This window comes from Coregonus lavaretus (assembly GCF_964263955.1).
Source record: "Coregonus lavaretus genome assembly, chromosome: 11".
NCBI lineage: Eukaryota > Metazoa > Chordata > Actinopteri > Salmoniformes > Salmonidae > Coregonus > Coregonus lavaretus.
Genome location: NC_139998.1, coordinates 42,750,282 through 42,767,798, shown reverse-complemented (window position 1 = coordinate 42,767,798; position 17,517 = coordinate 42,750,282). Strand labels below are relative to the sequence as shown.

General features: G+C 45.0%; 1 protein-coding gene across 3 annotated transcripts in view; it reads right to left on the bottom strand.

Annotated features, from left to right (window-relative positions):
- The window catches only part of LOC311137630 (protein strawberry notch homolog 2-like), a 120,572-nt gene that overhangs the window by 5,261 nt on the left and 97,794 nt on the right, over positions 1 to 17,517 (bottom strand). For all 3 annotated transcript variants that reach the window (XM_084172136.1, XM_084172137.1, XM_084172138.1), the window contains 23 exons: positions 17,252 to 17,357; positions 16,875 to 17,035; positions 16,402 to 16,535; positions 15,992 to 16,082; positions 15,725 to 15,868; positions 15,331 to 15,448; positions 14,934 to 15,039; positions 14,590 to 14,743; positions 13,604 to 13,780; positions 11,276 to 11,373; positions 10,547 to 10,629; positions 10,001 to 10,189; positions 9,534 to 9,655; positions 9,229 to 9,360; positions 8,874 to 9,009; positions 5,504 to 5,616; positions 4,452 to 4,523; positions 4,183 to 4,291; positions 3,861 to 4,076; positions 3,439 to 3,533; positions 1,327 to 1,419; positions 572 to 703; positions 24 to 291 (listed from right to left, as the gene is read on the bottom strand). In XM_084172136.1, the coding sequence (XP_084028262.1) occupies positions 24 to 291; positions 572 to 703; positions 1,327 to 1,419; positions 3,439 to 3,533; positions 3,861 to 4,076; positions 4,183 to 4,291; positions 4,452 to 4,523; positions 5,504 to 5,616; positions 8,874 to 9,009; positions 9,229 to 9,360; positions 9,534 to 9,655; positions 10,001 to 10,189; positions 10,547 to 10,629; positions 11,276 to 11,373; positions 13,604 to 13,780; positions 14,590 to 14,743; positions 14,934 to 15,039; positions 15,331 to 15,448; positions 15,725 to 15,868; positions 15,992 to 16,082; positions 16,402 to 16,535; positions 16,875 to 17,035; positions 17,252 to 17,357 (3,049 nt within the window). The remainder of the gene's footprint in view (positions 1 to 23; positions 292 to 571; positions 704 to 1,326; positions 1,420 to 3,438; positions 3,534 to 3,860; positions 4,077 to 4,182; positions 4,292 to 4,451; positions 4,524 to 5,503; positions 5,617 to 8,873; positions 9,010 to 9,228; positions 9,361 to 9,533; positions 9,656 to 10,000; positions 10,190 to 10,546; positions 10,630 to 11,275; positions 11,374 to 13,603; positions 13,781 to 14,589; positions 14,744 to 14,933; positions 15,040 to 15,330; positions 15,449 to 15,724; positions 15,869 to 15,991; positions 16,083 to 16,401; positions 16,536 to 16,874; positions 17,036 to 17,251; positions 17,358 to 17,517) is intronic.

Here is a 17,517-nt window from a genome sequence, read left to right as displayed (position 1 = left end):
ATATGGAGATGTTTAGTACTCACCGACTTGCTTGTTACTATTTTTGGTTTTTAGGCGTACGATCTGAAGGATGCTGGAGCAGGTGATGTCAGAAACCACGTCGGCCACGCGCTTCCAGACGCGCAGCAGCGCACCACACAGCATGTGGTACTGGCGCAGACGCATGCCCTGCAGACACTCCTGACCCTCCTCGATCTTCTTACACTTCCCGTTCCAGTTAGCATGGCTACATTTCCCAAAGGAAAAGTTGAACTGGCTCTCCCAGCTGTCCTTGGCTTGGTTTGAGGTCACCTAGGACGGGAACACAACACAGTCTTATGTTAAAGTGTTGAGCACTCGTTTTTATATTGGACCTTAGACAATACGCAGGACTGTACTTCCTGTTTCACTACTGTTTATTCCACTAGAGGGCAGCATACACCACAACAAACATTTCCTGGCAAAGAACAAAGACAAATATTGTTGCCATGCGAGTGGAATCCTTGTATTGTGTGCATGTCAATGGACACTATAGCTGTTCCTTCTGCCAAACAACAGACTTCTATCCGTCTGTGTCAGACTGGAGCCCTACCTTGCGGTAGCGTAGTTGGAGGTTGTCCAGGCTCTCTGGGTGGGCCTGCTTGCCAATGTTGGGCTTGTAGACAATAAGGTTCCTCCCTCGGCCCTGCTCCGCCAACAGCACACACGGGTGGTTCCCCCGCAACTGAGGAACACATAGGAGATGGAAATGACTTTAAAGTTCTGTAAAATACTTTCATGTGTTTTCCTCTGGCCACAATTGAACTCCATCTGTACAATTGTTTTAAACCACAAATAAATCAAATCAAGAAAGAGGCAGAAGATTTATAGTGAGTTCAACTGGGAACCTGGCAGTGGGTAAGTGTTTGCCTGGAGGGACTATAGAAGACTGTCATTTCATTGTTGAATTGTATTATGAACCAAGTGAATGTAACTACAGTATAATGAAGAAAACAACATCAGGAAGGAAGAGGCTGTGTATAGTGTTCATTCTAGGCACTACAATTAATACTGAATCAAATCCTAGTTATTTTTCTCCTTTAGGTTCACAACATGCACACTTCATTATACTCCCTTGATGTGCGATGAAAGAGCCACACCAGAGAACAGAGAATAGAACAGAGGCACCTGGACCCTTCTGAACTGTCATTCACCTCTGGGAAACAGACAGTCTGGAAGCTGTTCTAGCTCTGCTTGAGCCCTGGGGAGGTACAGGTACTCACAGTATCACAGGCTTCCTGGTGCGTCTGTGTGCGTGCTGAGACATGCAGAGCGTCTCTCTGCTCTACGATAGCCAGCTAGACTCACCTTGTGAGAGAGGTAGAAACCCTCGTCAGGACTGTTGAGGTTCTGGACCTTCTCATAGGCCTCCTCCCACGGCATCCCTCTGTCCACGCTGATCTATAGGGGTGACATGCAGAGGACAAGGGTTAACGGTTAGAGGTCAGAATAGCTGCCCTATGGGAGGACACTATGCAGCGAATACCCACTGTTGGCACGATTCAACATTCCCAACACACATGCGGAAATCTGTGCGGGCACACACACACACAGCTCTTTGTATCAGGGGCTCAGAGGCCAGCCAGGGGGTTGGCATGAGTTGGAAGTCTACACCTGCTAAACCGGTCCTGGTTGTGTTGGTTTGAAATGTAAACTCTAGGTTCGCCTGCAGTGACGGCCAGGCAAGGCAGGGAGCTGGAGATACCAGTAATTATCATTTTTCAGCGTTCTGCTACTCTCCCTCCCTCTGGCTAAATGTGATGCTCACCATCCAACCACATGCAGATGAAATGCCAACACTTTAAATCTCGGCATACCTGCTTGTGCTGAGCGATTCATGCTTTTTGAGGTTGGTTCGGTGTCGGTTCGATTCTTTTTTGCGGTTTTCGATTTCGACTATTTATTTTTTTGTATTATTATTTTTGTACTTTTTACCCCAATTTCGTGATATCCAATTGATAGTTACAGTCTTGACCCATCGCTTCAACTCCCGTACGGACTCGGGAGAGGCGAAGGTCGAGAGCAATGAGTCCTCCGAAACACGACCCTGCCAAGCCTCACTGCTTCTTGACACACTGCTCGCTTAACCCAAAGGCCAGCCGTACCAATGTGTCGGAGTATTTCGACTATTTTTTAAATGCATTATGAAATAATTACATTAAAATGATTTTAGAGATGTTTTAAGGAAATTCCAAAGCCAAGAAATAGTGAACATTCAATTGCCAAAACATTGAAAATATTCCATTCTCTCTGTCAGGTCCATATTGGGTAGCCATCAATAGAAAAATAGGAAATTACTTAGTTTTTATTTGATGACTTTATTATTTTTAATTCCTTAAAGTGATCATCTCATCTCTGCTCAGGCAGTAGCAGCCAGCCAGACCATCTAACGTTATCTCTTTGCTCCCCATACTGCACTGCAGGTGTCAAACTCATTCCATGGAGGGCCCTAGTGTCTAAGTTTTTCCCCCCCTTTCAATTAAGCCTTAGACAACCAGGTGTGGGGAGTTCCTTACTAATTAGTGACCTTAATTCATCAATCAAGTACAAGGAAGGAGCGAAAACCCGCAGACACTCAGCCCTCCGTTGAATGAGTTTGACTGTGCTATACTGTCTTCAGTCATCCTTTTAGCTAGGCTAGCCTGCCCAAGTATGCTGCAGAGCTGTCTGACGAAATCATTTGACTAGTTCTTCAAAGTAGCTAAGGCATTCTCACAAACTGTCTATCCCTCTCGTCGTTGTGTTGTGTACATTACTCTCTCATGCAGTCTGTGTTTATCTTACGTAGCAGGAGTAAAAGTGTATCCTCTGTCCGAGCCGCAAAGAACTGGGCAAAAGGATTATGGTCAATGTAGTTCATTACCATGTTTCTGCGCTAAACTAGGTTGAATATTTGCTTAATGAAGACTACAACTCCCTTCAGCCCAGCGTCCCAAATAGTTCTTGACTTGATTTCTTCAGTGAATTATTTGATTTCTCTCTAGAGAAACGGCACGTTGGGCTCACAAAAAAAAGTGATCCGATGTCGGTCAATTAGTTGTTAAATAACCTAAATCCCCCCGAAATGTTGGTTAATCGCTCAGCACTAATAACTGCATCCAGGAGTCAGAGTACAGAATAACAAAGTGGAGGATAAATCTGTCGAGTACAGTATATCACCTCTCTGGTTGTGTTTGCAGGAAACACTGCTCTCGTTGTCTCGCGGCAATGGTGGGACATTTTTTAAAATATATAATCACTAGGTTTAGTCTTGTTGAGATTTTAAGTATATTTTTCAGACCAGAGAACCGACCCAAACAGCGGCACTCATTTAGTTACAAAACAAAAATCAACATGCAAATCTATATGAGGTGCCACTGTCAAATATAGCTAGATAATCAAATTGTACATTAATAATGTACCAGTGTACAATGGGAGTACCTTGTAGAGCACAACCTGTCCGTCCTGGGGGTTTCCCACTGTCATGAAGGTCTCTTGCTTCTCCTCGTAGATCTCATCGTTACCTGGGGCCAGATCTGACAGACAGGACAGAACAGACAGGACAGGACATGACACGTAGTTCTAGTCAGGAGACATATCTAGCATCTCTATACAGAGACTCTGTACCATCCCAAACCATGTTGCTGCTCTTGGAAAGACATTCTAGGAATGCCAAATGCAGTAGGCAGGTGGATTTGTTTTAATGGTATATAGAGGAGTATATACTGTATGGCATAGTAGTCACATACAATAGAATGCAGCCTTTAATTCTAATAGTGTGGAGAGTTCTTTAGCTTTACAAACTATGGAAAGGGCACCATTTTATTCAGTCATGTTTGAAGCGTGAGTGTTGGTCTCCATACCTAGGATGCCCATGTCGTATTTGCCCTCCTTCTTGTCCTTTTCGATCAGGTAGTCAAAGTTGTCGGTGAAGTACTGGAACAGAGAGTTCTGCTTGTGGACCTCCAGGCCCAGGATCCTGTTGAGGAACTTGGTGATGCTGCAGTCTTTCTCAGTACTGAGACCAAAGCGTGGCTCCTTGCAGAAGATACCCACATCCATCATGCCATGCTTCATGTCTGAAACAGGGAATACAATAATTATTTCAATGTAGCTTTGGACAGGACTTGCATAGGACAGGATTTGTATAATGTTTGGGGTATGTTCTACATGCACTCAATGTACCTCTGAAGAACAGGGCATCACCCCCAGGGTAGCCTTTGGGAGGGGACACCTTGCTCTCGATGTGGCCCAGGATGGCTTTGGTGATCTTATCCAGAGCCTTGGTACCATACTGCAGAAACACACAGCAGAAAAACCAGTCATCAAACAGGTCAGGTCACCGCTCCCTCCCCCCAGAATCTCCAACACAACTAATCACAGGTCATGCCAAATTGGGCTTCTGTACAAGCGGAAGCATGATCTCACATGTAATAGTTCTAGCCAGCGCTTACCTTGTTTTCGAAGTTGTATTTGCTCAGGTCTCTGGACTCTGTGGCTCTCCTGTCACCGTGGGTCAATGCACCCTGGACACAGAAACCAGAACAAAACACTGTTAGCTTTACAGCCTTACGTCACAGACTGATATAACGCACCCGCTACAAACACACAACTTTCTCAACTGCAGCAGACAGGTAAAGCATAGAGGCAGTGAATTGACATGACTGCCAAGACATTGAGTGCTGTGCACAGATTGTGACTGAAGGTCCATTTGAAGCCAGCAGCTGCTTTAGCTGGTGCCCACATAAAGGAATGTTCTGAGATAAAAACAAAGGGATGTTTCTGCCAGATATGAGATCACTGCTGATCTGGAGGGAGCCAAACACAAAGGTATTCAGCGGCTGGGAAGGAGGGGAAGAGGAGAAGCTGGGCCCTGGGAATTTTGTAATATATATATATATATATTTTTTTTTTAACCTTTATTTAACTAGGCAAGTCAGTTAAGAACAAATTCTTATTTACAATGACGGCCTACACCTGCATGACGTATCCCATTCTGAGACTGGATTGCCGCACAGGCCTGGCAGAGACAACACACACTTTCTGGAACTCCCCCCTTCCCTCCTGATAGACAAGGCAAATAAATGACTGGGGTAAAGATATTACAATGAAATATGGAAAACTGTCTCATAGCAGTCTCATATAACTACCCAGACATGGGTGCGTTCCAAAGTCTGATAACCTTATTATTCAGACCAAAGGAGGATCTGAGGAATTTCCTGGGTTTGAAATGTTGTGTGAAAGGTGTTTGTGACATCAGGTGACCTTGCAAGTGTCTGGTCAATAGGACAAAGCAGGGTCAAGACAGGGGGTGAGGACTGGGACAGTGGGGGAGTAAACAGGGGAGTCAGAGCCCTAGGATTACGGGGAGAAAGACTGCCCCCAAGTTATAAACTCAGCAGTTCAATCCTCACTCTAATAAAAGTGGGATTTATTACACATGGAGTTCTGGGACTCCATAGTAGATCGATCAGGCTTTAGTAGAGGAGGCTGCAACAGCACGTACCAGACTCTCCAGTCTCTTGGCCACAATGGAGGCGAAGCGTCTTTCCCCGGCCAGCTCAGAGATGAGGAAGATGTACTCTGGAGCCGTCACCTGGTTAGAGCGATGGGTACGACCTGGAGAACCACACACACAGAGGAGGAAGACCAGTCAGAACACAGAGGACCTATACTGAACAAAAATATAAACGCAGCATGTAAAGTGTTGGTCCAATGTTTCATGAGCTGAAATAAATTATCCCAGAAATATCCCATACGCACAAAAAGCTTATTTCTCTCAAATTATGTGCACAAATTGATTTACATCCCTGTTAGTGATCATTTCTCCTTTGCCAAGATAATCCATCCACCTGACAGGTGTGGCATATCAAGAAGCTGATTAAACAGCATGATCATTACACAGGTGCACCTTGTGCTAGGGACAATAAAAGCCCACTAAAATGTGCGGTTTTGTCACACAACACAATGCCACAGATGTCTCAAGTTTTGAGGAAGTGTGTAATTGGCATGCTGACTGCAGGAACGTCCACCAGAGCTGTTGCCAGATAATTGAATGTTCATTTCTCTACCATAAGCCACCTCCAACGTCATTTAGAGAATTTGGCAGTAGGTCCAACCGGCCTCACAACTGCAGACCACGTGTAACCACGCCAGCCCAGGACCTCCACATCCGGCCTCTTCACCTGCGGGATCGTCTGAGACCAGCCACCCAGACAGCTGATGAAACTGAGGAGTATTTGTGTCTGTAATAATCTTATTTTGTAGGGAAAAACTCATTCTGATTGGCTGGGCCTGACTCCCCAGTGGGTTGGCCTGTCTCCCAAGTGGGTGGGCCTATGCCCTCCCAGGCCCACCCATGGCTACGCCCCTGCCCAGTTATGTGAAATCCATTGATTTATTATTTATTTCAATTGACTGATTTCCTTATATGAACTGTAACTCAGTAATATCATTAAAATTGTTGAGTTTATATTTTTGTACAGTATAGTGGTGTACAACAGGGAAAAACTAGAAAAATAAGACATTGGTTTATGGGGTAGGATGATTTCAATGAACAGAGGATGATGTCAGCAAATGTGGATTTCCGGGGTAATCGGTCTCTGAGTCTTCACGGATCCACCTCTTCCCGAATCCCGATCCGGGACACAAGCGGGACGGTTCCACAATTCTAAATAATGTCACAGGTCTTGGTCGGATCTGATATGATTGTCACAGGTCTCCGGTATGTGTAATTTTAACTGATATATCCAGAAGGGCCCGTACAGATCCGAACGCTACTGCTGCAATAGAGAGAGATACATTTTTATAATTTATGCTGCTGCTCTTGCTTTTCACGAGAGTGGAGCGTGTAGCTTGCTGTTGGCCAATCATGAGTCATCAAAGCGACAATAGGTTACAGTCACAGAGCCTCACTCCATGTGTGGCAAAAGTTAGGAGAAATCTAATCAATGGAAAATGGAATTAAAATGACGGAATTAAAAGTTAAAGGAGAAGGATAGGCTACAATGACCAAGAGCCAACAGGTAGGCTGGTACTTAATATTAACTAGGATTAGAAAGCGCATGCACTGCAGCCTAAATTAGCCCAGCTAGCTAACGTTAGCTAGTTTAACTAGCTTCTCCCAGTTTGATGCAGTCAAGACAGGTACTACGTAATCATATTCGATGATAAATAACGTAGCTATGGCAGCTATTAGTTTACTATAGTGTGAGTCTGCTTGGGTGGTTGCAGTCTCTCGCTCCCAATCGCTCACAGTACGGCCGTTCCCCGCCTCTAGAGCGGCACCTCTCTCCCTCTTTACCAGCTCGGGTCTGCTGCTTCCCTCACTCGGATCGGATCTGGATCAGACCAGGTCTATTTAGTCATTTAGCAGACGCTCTTATCCAGAGCGACTTACAGTTAGTGAGTGCATACATTTTCCATACTGGCCCCCCGTGGGAATCGAACCCACAACCCTGGCGTTGCAAGCGCCATGCTCTACCAAATACCAACTGAGCTACAGGAACGGGTCTCAATATTTTAATAATAAATGTATGCATATCGAGTCCGGGTGTGAAAGCCCCAGGTCCATTTCGGAACGGGTACAAGTTTCCACCCACCACAGCTAAACCCGTCATTCAAGTTCCAAGTTCTGAATTGGACCTTAACGTGGAAATCCTAGGCCACCTAACTGTGTGTGTGTGTTGCTGTTGTGAGTGTAAACAGTGTCTGTCAATCAGGCCCACACATGCCAACCCATGCAGTGAGTTCAGCTCCCCAAGTCACAAGGGAGTGCGGCTAACGGGGAAGGAATTACTGAGGCAGTTAGCTAATTACTGCAAACAATTCATTCACGGCCCACGATGTGTGTGGGTGCGCGCGCACGCCCGCTTTTCCACTGTTGTTATTGGGTGGGAAATTATATCTAGCAAACAGTACAGGAGATTAAGGCTAATTATGTTATTCTAATTTAGTCCAACACACCTCTCCCTGCAGCCAGACAAAACTGCACCACATCCAAGTTAAGTTTCACAGCAACACCATTATAAAAGTAACTCATTCCAATTATTAAAATGTCTCGCATCCATAGGTCCAAAAATACAAAATATATTTTAAAATGATTAAATCTGTCTTTAGGCAAGGCAATTTGAAGAGGCAGCCGATACTAATGACATGACATTTCATCAGGCTAGAGTGCAACACTTCTAGCAGGGTGGATTGTGTGAAGAGAGACGTCTGTGTGACAGTGTGTGTAACCTGCATTGAGGAGAGTCCAACTCTGACCCTAACCCTGACCCCTAAAGGCATCAGCATGCTTCAGTTCAGCTGGCGCCTAGCCGAACTCCGCGAACGAGTGTGCTCGCATACTCCCTTAAAAGACCTTCGCTTTAAAAACTAGAAAAAAGCAGCAATAGTACTTTGTCCATTTTGAGATGCCAGTATACACTTCTTCAAAATAGTCAGAATTTATCTAAGATAATTAATTAATGACAGATTTCTGGAGTTATGACGTTTTTGCAGAGGAGATCTTAGTCGGGCAATTTTACATCTAAGATGTTTGGTGCAGTATTTCTCAATGAAAAAAAGTGCATGAAAACAAGTTGTCTCTCGTTGAATGACAACAAATACTTAATTGAAGAATCCATACTGTTGACCAATCACAGACGAAGGGGCTACCGACTTCGGCTACCGACTTCGGCTTGCTTTGAGACATTTTTTTGTATGCCCAAACAGCCGAAAAAAACCTTACCGAAGTCCAAAAGGAACAAAAACTTCATAAAATGTTGTCATAATATATGCATAAACTCTTCCGAACCGTTTCGGCTGGGAAGCATGCGGACGCCTTAAGCCTAACAGACCCCTGACCTTTAACCCCTGGTCCTCTCCAGACTCACCAAACTGCTGGATGGCTCTGTCTGCACTCCAGGGCAGCTCTAGGGTCATGTGTACCCTCCGATGCTGGTTCTTCACCCGCTTGTCTGCCTGCAGGGAGATGCCCGAGCTGGCCGCCTCCGAGATGATGGCCACCAGCTGGGAAGGAGAGAGGGATGGAGGAGAGGAAGATATAACAAACCACTGTAACACTGCAAAACAGAACATAGAATAATTCCATCGTATGCCGTCAGAACATACAGTGTCATAGGAACATGATTTTCTAAGCAAGAACAAACACAGTTTGAGTGAGATCCTTCGACTCACAGACACTGGTGATAGATACATGTAGAATGGTTCTAGTGTCCAGTGTCTCACCTTCTCGCCGCACATGAAGCGGTCCTTCTCCTTGAGGTTGATGTGGTCTATGGTATGGCTCTGCTCCGCACGCGACTCGTAGCGCACGCTTCCGTCAGGACGCCGCACCACGCGACCCTTACGACCCGTCATCTACAACAGAGGTTGTCAATGAGTGCCGCAGAGCAAAATTGAACAATCAATGACAAATCTCTAAACAGGAAACATACCGGTACTCATCTCACATTTTTCTGATAGAGCCCCCACTATGTACTCTCTGACATAAGGTTATGTGGCGCCTATCCAGCCCGATAAGGTGTACGTACCTCCGAGACCTTCTCTGGTCCTCCAAACTTGTCAATGAGCTCGTCCAGAGTGTTCAGAGGTAGTTCCTTTCCCAGGTCAGCGATCTTGATCAGGAGGCCCTGCTTCATCTTCTCTATACTGGCTGTAGGAACCCAACCAACCCCAGACAGACAGAGGCATGTTAACGACTGTAAACAGAGTCAGACAGTCATAAAGGGAGCGGGCACGGTAAAATGCCCCCAGATGTCTGCTAAGTGCTTTTACTGTCTGTGTGTGAGAGAGTACAGTGGACCTAAAATGCATCAGTTTCTTTGTTGTCATTTTCTTTGTCTTCAATGATTTATCATACTTCTTCTCCAAGTCCCTAGACTTCAACACAACGTGTGCATTGCAGAACATACACTGAGTGTACAAAACATTAGGAACACCTTCCTAATATTGAGTTGCACCCCCTTTTCCCCTCAGAAGGAGAGTCAAAATATTGTACCTGTGTGACAGCTGGTGTGCTGGACGAAGATGACGTCATCGTTGTTGTCCATCAGGGAGTCTGGCGAGGAGTTGGAGTCGGTGTCCATGCCGTCCGTGTCCGTGCTGCTGTCGTCACTGATGTTGATCACGCCCCCCAGATGCACCATGGTGTGCTTTGGGAATTTGGGCTGCCGTCCCCTGGGCTTACCTAGTGGACAGAACACACACAAGCTGATTCAGACTGTGGCTCAGTGGCTTTACCTGAATAGTACATGACGAGACCGACTTGACGAGGCAAGTCAATTAAATTTGACATAAGCCCCCATAAAGAAATCTGGTCACAAATAGCGTTGTTATTATTATCATTACAGGGTTCTCCCCAGGATTTGTTAAGAAGGTGGTGCTGCTGAGTACAGTGGGGAGTGGATCAGTGCCCCCCTTTGGATTTTAGCGTTTTTTATGTTATTACATAGTGGTGCAGCCAGTCCACATTTTTTTTTTTTTGACAAGACAGAACAAACACCTCACCAGAGGAACACAGTTTTTAGTATTTTAGTTGACGTACGTTTTCTCTTGTTTCCACGTGCCTTCTCTCTCCTCTGCTTCTCTGAGGGAAAGTGTTTCTGTACCAGAGCTTTGAACACACCCCTGAGGAAAAAAGACCAGACACACAGACGGTTATCTTCTCAATCTGACACTGTGGAAGGCTGAAGGGATGTCAAGACAGTTCTGACAGGTTATAGAGATGAGTGACAAGCTCTGATTGGCCTCATCATATGCATTTCATGTCTCCCAGGTTCAGATGGTCCAGACAGGCAGGCAGACATACAGCATTATTTCCAGCCTGATACCCAGGTATGCTCCCGGTTGAACTTGACCGCAGGAACAGATCTGGGATCAGCTTACCCTCCCCAAATCCTAGTCCTTAACCATTATCAGGGAAACAGCTTAACCGACTTTGGATCAGTGTCTAAGGGCAGATTCACCCTACACCCTCAGGTAGTGTGTACTGAGGAAGAAAAGTGAAGGGTTCAGACTGAACCTTTGACTGTAGCTGGAGAGTGACAAATGGGAGTGCTTTCTAACCAGTGAGTGGTCATTCACCCGGCAACAAACAAATTATGTGTGTGAAAACCACAGGCGCGTCAGGCTGGAAAGCCCTGGTTACACTAGATGGAAGCTGTGGTGGTGTGTGTGTGAGTTGAATCAGGGCTGAGCCAAAGATCAATTTGCTCTAATACTATACTTATCCAAGGCTTCAGAGAGCCAAGGCCACAGATACACACACACTTACTCTGCTGCAGATACGAATCTGTCCAGGTGCCCATCGTTCTCGTCCAGGACCTCTCTGGTTCGGGCCTCTCCTGTGGACTGCAGACCGATCACGATGCACTGGGGAGGGGAGAAACAAGACACATGAGCAGAGCATCACACTAAAACATACCAACCAGGAAAAAACATTCAAATGGCTCTATTTCCTTTATCATTTTCTTTGTCCAATCAAATGCTTGGATAATTGTGATAATGCCTCTTGGCCAGAGATTCCCATCTAAATGACAGTCTGTCAGGAATAATTGATTTGCTCAAGGTGTGGAAAATGCTGAACCCAAAGATAAGACTTCTATATTTAAAGGTTTAATAGATAAACAATAGACAGATGCATATGGGGAGAGGTTGGTAGCAATCTGCCAACCTCCTCAAGGGAAAGCAGGCAGGCAGGCAGGCAGGCATAAATACTCTTGCTTATCTGTTCGTTCCCCAAGTGTTCCGGGCCCCTGATCAAAACATTAATAAAGGTTGTCGAGAGCACTTGGGTCAGGGTGAGCCTTACAGTGGGGAAAATAAGTATTTAGTCAGCCACCAATTGTGCAAGTTCTCCCACTTAAAAAGATGAGAGGCCTGTAATTTTCATCATAGGTACACGTCAACTATGACAGACAAAATGAGAAAAAAAAATCCAGAAAATCACATTGTAGGATTTTTAATGAATTTATTTGCAAATGATGGTGGAAAATAAGTATTTGGTCAATAACAAAAGTTTCTCAATACTTTGTTATATACCCTTTGTTGGCAATGACACAGGTCAAACGTTTTCTAAGTCTTCACAAGGTTTTCACACACTGTTGCTGGTATTTTGGCCCATTCCTCCATGCAGATCTCCTCTAGAGCAGTGATGTTTTGGGGCTGTCGCTGGGCAACACAGACTTTCAACTCCCTCCAAAGATTTTCTATGGGGATGAGATCTGGAGACTGGCTAGGCCACTCCAGGACCTTGAAATGCTTCTTACGAAGCCACTCCTTCGTTGCCCGGGCGGTGTGTTTGGGATCATTGTCATGCTGAAAGACCCAGCCACGTTTCATCTTCAATGCCCTTGCTGATGGAAGGAGGTTTTCACTCAAAATCTCACGATACATGGCCCCATTCATTCTTTCCTTTACACGGATCAGTCGTCCTGGTCCCTTTGCAGAAAAACAGCCCCAAAGCATGATGTTTCCACCCCCATGCTTCACAGTAGGTATGGTGTTCTTTGGATGCAACTCATCATTCTTTGTCCTCCAAACACGACAAGTTGAGTTTTTACCAAAAAGTTATATTTTGGTTTCATCTGACCATATGACATTCTCCCAATCCTCTTCTGGATCATCCAAATGCACTCTAGCAAACTTCAGACGGGCCTGGACATGTACTGGCTTAAGCAGGGGGACACGTCTGGCACTGCAGGATTTGAGTCCCTGGCGGCGTAGTGTGTTACTGATGGTAGGCTTTGTTACTTTGGTCCCAGCTCTCTGCAGGTCATTCACTAGGTCCCCCCGTGTGGTTCTGGGATTTTTGCTCACCGTTCTTGTGATCATTTTGACCCCACGGGGTGAGATCTTGCGTGGAGCCCCAGATCGAGGGAGATTATCAGTGGTCTTGTATGTCTTGCATTTCCTAATAATTGCTCCCACAGTTGATTTCTTCAAACCAAGCTGCTTACCTATTGAAGATTCAGTCTTCCCAGCCTGGTGCAGGTCTACAATTTTGTTTCTGGTGTCCTTTGACAGCTCTTTGGTCTTGGCCATAGTGGAGTTTGGAGTGTGACTGTTTGAGGTTGTGGACAGGTGTCTTTTATACTGATAACAAGTTCAAACAGGTGCCATTAATACAGGTAACGAGTGGAGGACAGAGGAGCCTCTTAAAGAAGAAGTTACAGGTCTGTGAGAGCCAGAAATCTTGCTTGTTTGTAGGTGACCAAATACTTATTTTCCACCATAATTTGCAAATAAATTCATTACAAATCCTACAATGTGATTTTCTGGATTTTTTTTGCTCAATTTGTCTGTCATAGTTGACGTGTACCTATGATGAAAATTACAGGCCTCATCTTTTTAAGTGGGAGAACTTGCACAATTGGTGGCTGACTAAATACTTTTTTCCCCCACTGTATACTAGATGTCTCGTTCATTTGAAACCATCAATGGCTGAATTTACAGCCATTGACCCTTGGCCTCAGGGAGGTCACCTAGAGGTCACTTAGGATACCAAGTTCAGCTATATGGTGACTCCTAACCTCTTGGAAGCAAATCAGAGGCTGAGTACAGAGTTAAATAAAGGCTGAATAAATGAACATAACAGTCTCACCTTGCCAGCTTCCAGCTCTTTCTTGGCCAGCTCCACCAGGCAGCGAACCTTGGCGGCGATGCAGAGGTATTTGAAGAAGCGCTGGTGGGACGACCAGAACTGACCCCACAGGGACTTCCTGCTGACCAGACACAGCTCGTCCGCCGCACGCATGAACACGGCCAGAGCCTCCGCCCACTGAGGACAAGCATATATAGGTCAGTTTTCCTGCACACATCTCTTTACATACACAGACAATCTCACATCATCATGTGTTTTAAAACTCAAATATTAAAATCAGGTCCAACAGCAATATGTGCAATGACTTTAATGTGAAAATGATGGAGACCCGCACACTGTTGAAAAAGAGAAATAAATCCAAAACGGAGGCATAAATGCAAAAATAAAGATGTTTTATTGGGACATCACTCTACAATCTGGTCTTTTAGACCCATTACAATCCTGTGTTATTTATTCTATAGGAAATGTTCACATGGTATATGCAAAAGCAAACATTTTGATATTTCTCTGTCCGCTCATGTACTTTAATTAATTTAATGTACTTGTTTGCATGTATAGATTTGCTCACTAGATCATGTGACATATGCAATTCACCTCAAATAGAAGCTTGGCTGTGTGCTCACCATTCACACTGATGATGGCTTGATGCCAAAACTTTAGTATTTTGTTTTCACCTCTTATTTCTGCACTTTTCTGCACAGTGAGCTTTTGGGCACCATGATGTCCCACTAAAACATCTTTATTTTTACATTTAAGCCTCAGTTTTGGATTTATTCCTCTTTTTCGACAGTGTGCGGGTCTCCATCTCTTCCAGCTATCATTTAAATTACTTTGTGTCATGTCTTGACTTGTTTTGAAACGTATCAACATTGCAACGCATCACTTCTCACTTCTGAGACTTATGTTTTTGTTCTACATTGTCCCTGTCCAAATAAACATAGCAAATAAATTAAATCAACACGCACACACTATCAAGTTAGTCTTACCAGTTTGGCAGCTTTGTTGTAGACCAGTTTGAAGTCGTCATCCAGGCCGATCTCCTCGATGCGGAAGGACACCCCTGAGAAGCTCAGCTGCCGGGCGATGTACATCCCACTCACCTTCATGTCCATGGCAACAATCTCCATGGCCCCCACACCCCTGTCAATCAAAAATCAAACCCACAGACAGCCTGTCAGCGATGCTGAATCCTGGAAGCCAGGACCGGTCTGGTACCCACACCCTTATGAGATGTCATTCTCACAACAGATATTCATATACATTTGAATAATAAGATACAGGTAATACAGTGACATAAATCAGGTAAATGACGTGTGGAATAAGGTCAGACCTCTTCTCGATGGCGTGCAGGAAGTCATCGAAGGTCTTGAATGGCGTGCCCTCACCCCAGATTCCCAGGCGGCTCATATAGATCATGTTCTTTGGCTCAGAGGCACCTGGAGGGAGACAGAGAAGCAGGGGTGAGATGTTGATACAGAGAGAGAAAGAGAGGGTGAGAGAGAGAGGGAGGGAGAGAGAGAGAGTAGCTAAGAGACTCAGATAAATGTAAAGAAAGACAGGGAGAGAGAGGAAGAGGCAAGACACATACAGTCTGAATGAGATGAAAAAGGGAAAAACTGAGATAGGAACAGGTAGACAAACAGTCCTAAAGTACAGGCATTGTGAGAAGGAGCGATAGTGAAAGTGAAAACAAACAGTGGTCCAGGTACAGTGTGAGAAAGGCCCACCTGTGGCACTGGCGTAAACCACCCTGGCCAGCGGCAGGTTGTGCTGCAGGTCCAGCACGGCCTTGCCCATCTTGGTGGACGTGGCATTCTTGGCCTTGTGGCATTCGTCAAACACAATCTAGGAACACAGTCAAGGGCAAAGTACTGCAGCTACAATGTGAACTGTAAACATTGAGGTATGCTCCCCTATCACTAGTTACTGGGCTAGATGCCATGCTAGAACTGACAAAAGTGGCAATATCATCCAAACTATTGATCAAGTATGTTCTTATTTTAGGGTTTGGGGTTAGTAATTATTAGCGGATAAAAGATGAAGTACTTCCTTTCTTCTAAAATGGCCAGCTAGATACTAACTATTCAGTATACTTCAGGTAATGGTGGTCATAAAGGATACAACTCCATCAAAGCCAGGCTTGCACCAGTCCAGGATCTGCTTGAGTCTGGTGCGGTGCTGCCCCCCTGCTTGGCTCTCCCCGATCAGCGCAGAGTATGTCGCAAACAGGACTCCTTCTGAGGTAGCTGTGTCGCCATACTTTATCTACATGGAAATAACACAATCACAGGTTACGCCAGGGAAAGACATTCAGTATATCTGATGGATACGAATGATTGAGAATGAATATTGTTCTGGAGTGTGGTTTGCTTTTCCTTAAACACTCACTTTGTTTAAGGCATGCACAGGAATAGTGGGAGCATCTATGTCTTTGAGATCTCTCTCTGCGTCGTATTTCAGGTCATTGGATACACTGAACCTGTGTGGGGAAAGAGGAGAATGAGAGCATCTTTACAAAACAATTGTGGAGCACAACTGAATAGGTTTGTTTTAGAGTTTGTAGTAATCAATAGCACTGACTATCAGTGATGGTTCTAATGTAGGTCACAAAGGCCCCTTCCTGAAGCAATATCCACTACAACTAATGTTTTACAATCAAAACCATTCAATCTAAATCTGTTAGACAGGGAGATCCGCACCTACATAATGGTAGGAGAAACCTATTAGGTAGGGAGAAACAGAGCTAGGCTGGGTAATGTATTGTGTGGAGTAATAGTACGAGAAATCTTGTGTCTTACCATAATGCTTTCTTCCTTCCTTTTAGGTAATTCTCTAGGATGATGCCGGCCACCGTGCGGCCCTTACCCACTCCGGCCCCGTCTCCTATCAGGAAGCCTGCTCTCTGGTTGTTCTGCAGGATTACCTCGTGTTGCTAGGAACACACAGGGAGCACAGTGTCACTCATGTGTCCTCGCACTATCAAGTAGAAACACTAACGAACACTTCACATTCTAGTCATCTAGTAGACACTTATGAAGACCGGGAATGAATAAAACAACAGCATCCCATTGAACAAACGTCTTACACAGAGAGATATCAAAAGCACAGCTGAAGTAGGTAATACAACAAAAACAGTTGTTTAAAACCATTGTATAAACAACCCTTTTTTGCATGACCCACATACTGTAGTTCCCAAGAACAAACTTGAACTTGTTCCGGTCAGACCAGATGTGTGAGGTTAGGGGTCAGAGGTGATCGAGAGGTGTGTTACCTGGCATGCGTAGATGACGGCCTCTAGCTGCAGGGCAGAGAGCAGGCCACAGTTGATGGTGGAGTCAGGAATGGACAGAGTGTAGGTGATGTCAGGAGGAGGGACGCTGGACAGCGTGTTGGTCTCCACCACTTTGTCTGGGTGGGAGATCCCTATGGTGGCTGAGGAAGGACAAAATAGATTAAAGATTGAATAGACAGACAAAACCTTACTCAGCCCCTCACAGACTAACTACCAGTATCAGATGGTATTATTCTTTTATTATGAGGAAACTGTGTACTAATACCACAGAAAAATATTACTATTGCAACATTAGAATTCCTTCCACAAAGGAAACTAATAAAACAGGATAAATAGGTTAGTGTAGGGCAGCGTACATTTGGATGGTTTGTAGTCGGCGTAGGTGTCTACATGTCCCAGCTCCTCAGTCTCCTCCTCCTCCTCCTCTGCCTCCTCCTCTGCCGGAGTCTGGGTTCTCTGAGCCTGCAGAAGCAAGGGGACATAGGACATTTAGTTAATATCCTGTCCATTACTGGTCTCCTCGTCATCTACACTGATATGATAGAACTGGACAGGTGAAAGCAAATGCCCCTGTTTTCGTTTCAGATCAGTGCAGATGAGGAAGAGATGTCAGTAAAATATC